Source organism: Babylonia areolata, chromosome 24 (genome assembly GCF_041734735.1).
Source record: "Babylonia areolata isolate BAREFJ2019XMU chromosome 24, ASM4173473v1, whole genome shotgun sequence".
Lineage (NCBI taxonomy): Eukaryota > Metazoa > Mollusca > Gastropoda > Neogastropoda > Buccinidae > Babylonia > Babylonia areolata.
The window spans coordinates 22342676-22351526 of NC_134899.1; the positions used below are offsets into that span (position 1 = coordinate 22342676).

Consider the following 8851-nt stretch of genomic DNA (forward strand, 5'->3'; position numbering starts at 1 on the left):
TCATAATACCCATCACGTCATCACATCGATAAACAGGAGGGAAAAATCAGAAAAAAGAAAAGTTATTGGTACTATCGTGCTTATTTATTTATTCTTTTTTTTCTCTTTCGTATTCCCTTGTAGAGTAGGTTTGTCTGTGGGTAGGGGGATTGGGGTGGTGGGAGGAGGGGGTGGGGGTTGTCAGCATTAATGAGAAAATCTCTACGACACTTTTGGGGGTCTGTCAAAGCCGAGAAAGTTTTAGCGTCACTTTGTGGCCTGGATTGGTGTGTGTGTGTGCCTGGAGGGGTGGATGTGGGGAGGGTGGGGTGTGTGATTCAGCGTTGGTTAGAAAATATCCATATTACCACTTGGGTTTATAAATATATACACTTTATCTGTCAGCGTTACTAGTGTTAATCAGAAAGTATCAACGTCATTTGGGGATTCAGCTAGTAGTGGTTTAAGAAAAAAAAAAGAAAGAAATGTCATTCTTTAGGTTTATTAACCTTAATGGACAGTTTAAAACAAGCAACAACAAAAAAAAAGGGGGGGTGGGGATGAAATAACACTCTGCCATTGTTTTGCTGTTATCAACTTTAACGGATTATTCAAATGCCATTCGTTGGGTTTATCAACCTTGACGGACAGTTAAAAACAAACAAAATCCTTCATCGCCATCAATATAAATAAAATAGTCTCAAAGTCTGTGGCCTTTCATGCCCTGCTCTCGTGGTGACCTCAGTTTCGATACCCCTCCACTTCCGTGCTTGGGGTGAGTCCTGTCAATGTCGTCAGCGTCGGCAGATTCATGGGGGGGGGCTGTTGTTTCATGGGCGTGGTGGCAGTCTCCACTCTGGGAGGGACGCTCGCGACTAAGCCATTATTGTCGTTAGTAGGGGGCTTACTAGGTGGTGTCCTAAGTACGTTAAAACAGAACAGGCACCACTGAACACCACCGAAGTGACTCAGCAGCAGTGCAGGGTCTCCTCTCGTGTGTGGCCTCCTGGCGACCTAACATCGATGGCTCCCTGTGGACTGCCGACGCTGGAACTGCGACGGACGAACCCGGGTGTGGCTGTGTATTGGGGAATCTAAGTGAGCGGCGTGGGAGTAATGCCACTGAAACGGTGCAGATGATGGGGTAGCAAAAAAAAAAAAAAAAAAAAAGGAAAGAAAATCAATACTATGCCATTGTTCTGGGTTTGTTAATTCAACGGATGGTTTAAATGAAACTGGGCTGTTTCAAACAAAGAAGATTATCCAAGGGCTGCCGAATAAAGATTGACAGTGCATGGATTTAGTTAACTCAAGGCTACATTCCATAAGTTTTGGGTCTCTCCATACACGGTTTGTGGGGGAAGGGGGAGGAGGGAGTGGGGTGTGGGTAGGGGAGGTTATCTTGCAGTGTTATTTCTTTTTTCTTTTTAATCTCTTCCATGTTTCTGTGACATAAATCTAATCTGTGAACGTTAACAAGAAAGTTTCTGTACCGTTCTTGACACAGGTTTGTCACTCAAAATGAGAATGTCATCATTTCATGTTTCTTCTTTCTAAAGCATTCAGTCATTTTAAATATGAATTTCTAGGTCTGTCATTTCCATACAAACGTTACGTTATTTCTTAAGTCTAAGAACTTAACAAGGATAATTTGCATCTAACAATTTAAGTCTATTAGCGAAACAATAGGGGTTGGGGGAGGTGGGGGGCTGGGGGGGAGGGGAGAGCACCGTGTTTTGATTTGATTATTGATTATCAATAGTGTCTGTGAACACATACATTGAGTGCTGGTGGGCATTTCAAATCGTGGTCTGTCGTATCACTGTTGACGAGAAAATAACTAAGACATTATGGTTTGTTCAGTAATTCGTTATCTACTTAAGTCCACTGGCATTATCTAATCAAGAGTTCATTTGTCACGGTTCCGTTATACCAGTGTTAATAAGAATGCTTCTGTTTCACTCTCGCAGATAGTCAGTGCTAATGAGATCCTTTCGTTGATCGCATTTGTTTGAAATCAACATTCGTATGCACCATAAAGCAGCCACGTCCGTACGTTTTAATGAGAACGTTATGAAAGCTATGTAGAGCTGTGAATGAAAGCCATGTAGAGTTGTGTCTAACAAAGATCAAAGTATCTATCATCTATACAATAGGCAAGGTAACTGATTGTGAGAGAATTTTATCAGCACGGAAGGTAAAGGCGACGTGTCACTTTGGGGGGAGGTGGAGATAATAAATCAGCGAAAATGAGAAGGTTACTATGTCACTTTGAAACGTGTCAGCGTTATTTCAAAAGTTCCAACGTCACTTTGGGGGGCCGTCAGCGTTTCTAAAAGGAGAAAAAAAAAAAACAACAACAATCAAACATACAAACAAACAAACAAAATCGCCATAACACTTTGTATGACTGTATCTATATCAATGTGTAACAAAAGCACGAACGTACATAAAATGATCATATATGCGTTTACAATCAGCAACACTCACAGTAATAGCAACGCGACAGTTCATATAATAATTACAATAATAATAATAATAATAATAATAATAATAAACGTGTCAAGAAGAGAATACAACTGTTTTTGTTTTTGTTTTTTTCAACATGTCATTCTGTAGTGGTACCTTTTAAAATAGAACGAACGACCAAAGCAAAATGCACAAAAGTTAGAAACATAAGTTTTAAAAAACTCGAACGATGGAGAGGCTATAATTATTCCCTCAACAAATAAACGCACATTTCAAAGTTCGTAAAATGGTATTTCAACTATCACTTAAAAAAACAACAACAAAAAAACAAAAACAAAAACAAAAAAAAACCCGGTGGGGTGGGGGTGGCGACAATTGACATCGTTCGAAATAAAGCAACACTGGTTGAAAAATATGGAGCATGAAATAACTGAACCTGATAATGTATACGTCAAATGATCCTGTGTTTCTATGTATGTAGTTTTTTTGTTGCTGCTGCTGTTTGTGTTGGGGCTGTATTTTGTTTTCTCCATAGCAAGCCAGAAAAAAATAATATAACAACAAATAAAGACATAATATATACAAAATATCAGCTTGAACTGTGGTTGAGAATCGTGGCTTGAAAACAAACCACAAAACAAATAGCGTCATTTGTGCTGTAGGCTGAATTCCAGAAGTAAAAACCATGTTGAGTTATGGGACCAGCGTACGATCCATTGAAGAGACTTAGTGAAAAGAAACAAAACAAAAAAAATTCAGAACAAAAAAAAAAAAAAAAAAAGGAAGGAAGAAGACGACGACGACAAAAAAAGACGGACCACACAGAGAGCAACACACGAGTGTAGCAGTACCGTTGACTGGTTGTGCTAAGACTTCAAAAACAAAATTAAAAATAAATTAAAAAAAACCTCCAGGGAGCAGCGAGGGGAGCAAGAAAAAAAATTACAGTTTGTTGTTACTGTTTTTTTTGTTGTTTTTGTTTGTTTGTTTTTTGTTTTGTATTTTTGTTTAGTTTTGTTTTTGTTTTGTTTTTTGGGAGGGGGGGGGAAGAAACACACCAACCCTACCTTCCCCCCACCTATACCTACCCCCACACACACACCCACCCACCCCCATCTCCAATCTGTCTTCGACCCCCCCGTAAGCCCCCCCCCCCCCCCCCCCCCCCCCGGCCCCCCTCACACACACACGTAGTTCATGCAAGGAAAAAACAACAACTGAGATCGGTATAATCCTATGCGTTGGTTGGCGTATTCACTACGACATCACGTGGTGTGCCCTGCTGCTTAAAAACACGAGTCAGAATGTCATGCCCCATAGCAGATCAACTCGGGGTTGGAGAGAGAGAGAGAGAGAGAGAGAGAGAGAGAGAGAGAGAGAGAGAGAAGAAAGATGAACGGAAAAGAAAACCAACAATAAAAAGCTTCGGAGTTATGTTGTTGTTTTTTTGTTGTTGTTTTTTTAAAGACAGACAGAAAACAAAAACGTGTACAAACGACAACCCTCTTGCAAGAAGCAATGTAACCATCACATGTGCCTGAATATAATGTGATCTCTCCGCAGGTTGACGCCTCCTTGATTTGTGACAACTTTTCTGTTAGTTTTTTTCCCCGTTTTTCTTTATTTTAATCAACAGTACCAACATATCTGCACTATCAAGTAAATCAACAAATCAGTGAAATAAAGTTCCGACGGAAGAAACCACAAATCTGGTGTCGGTTTCGCTCTTCTTCTAGTCGTTGCTGTTGTTGTTGTGGACAATGTAAATACTTATATTTGTTTTTACATTCAAGCCAAACTGCAGCCTATTTGGTGCTTCAGTGCAGACAGGACGGTATGTACGTATATATGTATGCACGCAAAATGAAGCTGTTGAGCTCGAGGACACACACACACACACACCCACACCCACACACACACACACCCACACACACACAGACGGTTCCGTAGAGTCCGGGGCACATTTGTGGGCATTAATGGAATATCTATTCAAAAAAACAACGTGAAACAAGGACATCATGGCGACTCTTTCAGTGTTACACACACACACACACACACACACACACACACACACACACATACATACATACATACATACATACATACATACACGCAGAGAGAGAGAGAGAGAGACAGAGACAGAGACATAGAGAGACAGAGTGGACAATCAAGACATCGTGGCTAATAACTTGCACCCCTCCCACACACACCAAAACAAAAACAAACAAACAATCAAAGAACAAAAACAAAAAGAAAAAAAAAAAAAAAAAAAAAGTAGAACTCATTCCGCGCTGCAGCCATCGCTGGCTGTTGTTATGAACACTATAATTATTTACACCACAACACTGGCGTCTCAGGCAACTGGAAATCCGCTGTGTATCGTTACAATATGAACACTGTACGCCACGGCAGCTGTGTGTCGTGGAACACACACTGATTTTACACTGATTTTGTTTGTATTGTTTCTTTCGCTGTTTTTGTTGTTGTTGTTGTTGTTGTTGTTGCTGTTTTCTTTTCCATGAGATACGGTTGATAGCCTGGCAGCTGCTGGCACTGACATAAAGGCAAAAACTGGAGAGTTTTGGGGGGTTTTTTAAGAAAAAAAAAAGAAGATAAAGCAAACAAACATGGCCACAAGGGGGTGGGGGGATGGGGGGGGGGGACAAAAAAAAGCAGACACAATGGTGAATTTTGTTGAAAGATGAATATGCCACAGCCAGTCTGAGCGTTGCCACGGCCACTGACCATGACATCATCGCCGCCAGACAATGACGTCAGAGATCCCACTGTCACCATCGTCGGACTGTATAGTCAGAATCCCTTCCCTCCCTATTCTCCCCACTCCCCGAGTCTTCAAAACCAGATATTGACACCAGGGTCCACCTCACCTCCCTGCTCCCTGGGAACACCACCGTCAGACAATTACGTCAGAACCCATCACTGTCGTCACCATCGTCAGACAATGACGTCAGAGCCGATGTAACCGTCCACTCGGAGCTCCTCGGGGTTGAGCGTGTAGCTACCGGAAGTGGTGGTGCTGGCGTCCTCATCCATTGAGGGAAGCGCCGCGCGCTGCTGAGCGCTACCTCCACCACCACCACCACCACCGGCCCCGCTCCCACCCCCACCCGCACGCCCCTTGAGGTGCTGGAAGGTGCTGAAAGAGGCCGCGGGTCTCGCCGACGAGCTGAACGTGCTGAGCGTCCTCTGCGGGCTGTGCTGCGGCAGGGGCGTGAAGGACACGTCCTTGTAGGCTGGCGAGGAAAAGGGTCCCCCTTCGCGACCCGTCTTGGCCAGGAACACGGAGGGCCCTCCTCCGGGCCCGCCACGCAAGGAAGGGGAGAAGGTCATTGTCCTCTGCTTGGGCGTGGTGGCATCGTGCGGTGAGGAGGGGGAGGAGGGAGAGGTGGAGAAGGACGGGGTGGTGGGTCTGGAGCGAGGACTCTGCAGCACAGAGCCCGAGTCGCCACGGCTGGATGGAGGGAGGGTGTCGAAGCGGACGTGGTGTTGAGGCTTGTTGTTATGGTGGTGGTGGTGGTGTTCTCCAACCCCCCCTGCCCCCACCCCTGCTCCTCTGGGGCCGCGGGGTGGCGGGAAGCGGGTGTAGCGCTCGTTGTCCAGGGCTGGCTGGGAGGAGGAGGAGGAGGGAGCTGTCTGGTGGTGCACAGCTTGTCTCTCCCGATCACCTGCATCAAACAAGAGATACCTGTTGGTGGTGATGTTCACATGAACTAAACTCAACCAGAGGCAGAAGTCGTTAACTAAGTATTTTGAAGACCAAAACAAAGCTACATGAAAAAGCAGGGGGGAGAAGAAGAAGGAGAAGGAGAAGAAAGGAAAAAAACAACAACAAATATTATCTTAGATCAATAATCATGTTATTTGTAATTTTGATCTTGTTTTAATCGAGTCTTAATCGATAGAGAAGGAGAGAGACAGAGAGACAGAGACACAGAGAGGCACAGAGACAGACAGACAGACAGACGGACAGACAGAGAGACGGACAGACAGACAGACAGACGGGAAGACAGAGACAAAGAGAAAGAGACAGAGACAGAGGCAGAAAGAGACAGAGACAAAGAAAGACAGAGGGAGGGGGAACTCTGTGTGTGTGTGTGTGTGTGTGTGTGTGTGTGTGTGTGTGTGTGTGCCTGTGTGTAGTGGGGTGGTGTGATGTGAGGTGAGGTGGTGTTTGTATTCCTGAGTGAGCGCAGTGAGCTGATAAAAGAGACACCACAAACTCCCCTACCACTACCGACGTACCGTTCAGGATGTGGTCAATATTGACGTCATCTTCGCTTCCACCCCGGCCGCTGTCGCTGGTGCCAGTATCGCCGCTGGTGTCACTGCCCACCTCGTCCACCTGTAACACACACACAGGTAAGAAACCACCTTGGTTGTTGTTTTTTTGTTGTTGTTTTTTTGTTATTTTTTGTATCAACGTCATGGATATCTTTTGACCTGTCTTACCTGTTTTACATTGTATTGTATTGTACTGCTTACCTGTTCTCACCTGTCTGGACTGTATATTGCATTGTATTACTTTTTTTTTTTTTCCTTTTTGCCGCAACAGATTTCTCTGTGTGGAATTCATGCTGTCCTTGCTCTAGGGAGATCGCGACGCCACGGTGCAACGCCCATTCATTTTTGTTTCGCCCTCAGGAATGTTTGTTTATGCTACCACACAACTTTTGTTGTTGTTGTTGTTGCTGCCGTGGGTTCTTTTAGCTGCGCTAACTGCATGCAGAACACAGGCGTTACACCCTTCTAGATGTCATGTTATGAACTTTTGTTCCACTGCTACACCCCTGCTCACCTTTCTGTCGCCATGGACATATTCTGTTTTTACATATGTGTCACTGTTTGTTGCGTGTATAGTATACGTCAAACATCGCTTGTACTGTCTCAAGCATTTGTTTTCCTTCCCTGTTTCGGGTTTCTGGTGCTGGAGAAAAAGAAGCAATAGCAGTAAGCTTCACGGACCATCTCTCTCAACCGTCCCTTCAAATACCCAGTTTTTAAAGTTTTTAAAGATTCTTAACAGATTTGTTTTTAAATATAATCTTACATACATTTATAGGACATGAACCCACACAAACAGTTGTTCTATTCACATCTATCATTCGAGAACGAGAAAGAGAGAGAAGGACAGACAGACAGTGAGAGACAGAGACAGACAGACAGACAGAGAAAGACAGTGACAGAGAGACAGATAGACAGACAGAGACAGTGATGTGAGTGAAACGGCCATTCAATTTTTGTAGCAAGGTAAAGATCAGTATCAGTACCAGTAGCTCAAATCCATATACACTACACCACATCTGCTAAGCAGATGCCTGACCAGCAGCGTAACCCAACGCGCTTAGTCAGGCCTTGAGAAAAAGAAAAACTAAAACTAAACTAAAATAAAATAACAACAACAACAAAATAAAATAAAAGAATAAAATAATAAGCAAGGTAAAGAGCTCCAAACCGTGGCCCTTGTAAAGTCGTACCTGTCTTGCCAAAAGCTGGTGGTGATGCCTCGAAATCTCCGCCTTTTCCACAGCCCCTACTTGTCCGGTGTTACGGTACGTGTGAGACATCGGGGATCCTGCCTCCGCTACGGGGCCGCCCTCTTCCGCTACGGGGACCGTGCTGGCAAAGCTGACTTCCTTTTTCCGCTGCGAGTTTCGGAACGTTTCCATCGCCAACTGTTTCATTTTGAACCCGCTGTCGTCGTCGTTGTCGTCATCGTTGAAGCTGGTGGTGTGCTCAGCGTTCTTTTCATCCCCTTCTTCTTCTAAGCTGGGTCGAAGTTTTTCGTCGTCGCAGAGATTCCCGTGTGGCGTTGTGATGGTGGAGAAGAATTCTCCGTCGTCGTTGATTCCTGCCTGGTTGTTGCCCACAGGGTGTTTGCTGCGGTACTGACGTTCCTGGAACAAACAGAGGTAATGCACTTCGTGCGTTACACTGGTAGATGTGATTCTAATTGTGCATGAGTGCTGACTACATCAGTCCGTCTGCCAGAGATGTGTGTGTGGGGGTGGGGGTGGGGGGAGATAGTGTATATATGTATGGGTCTGTGACTGAGAGAGGGAGAGGGGGAGAGAGGGAAAAGAGAGAGAGAGAGAGAACAGCAACCCCCCCCCCCCCCCCCGCCCCCCAAGAAAAGAGAAAAAATAACAACAAAAACAAAACAAAAGAATTAAGAAAAACAAAAAACAAAAATAAAACATGAAACGTAAAAAGAAAAGGAAAACAGGAAACATCCATCATTATCAAAATGACGTGGCAAAATCACAAAAGCAAAACAACAACAACAACAAGGGGGGGGGGGGGGGGGGGGTAGCAGAGAACAGCAAAGAAAGGAACCAGCGACAGGAAATTGACGTGACTGGTTCAAAACCGGAAGACCGGAAAT

General features: G+C 44.4%; 1 protein-coding gene across 1 annotated transcript in view; it reads right to left on the minus strand.

The window, feature by feature from the left end:
- Nucleotides 1–5138: 5138 nt before the first annotated feature.
- The window catches only part of LOC143298865 (protocadherin-11 X-linked-like), an 80787-nt gene continuing 77074 nt past the window's right edge, over nt 5139–8851 (minus strand). The window contains exons 4-6 of the mRNA XM_076611868.1: nt 7944–8363; nt 6712–6811; nt 5139–6134 (exon numbers count right to left, since the gene is read on the minus strand). Of these exons, the coding sequence (XP_076467983.1) occupies nt 5404–6134; nt 6712–6811; nt 7944–8363 (1251 nt within the window). The 3' untranslated portion in view covers nt 5139–5403. The remainder of the gene's footprint in view (nt 6135–6711; nt 6812–7943; nt 8364–8851) is intronic.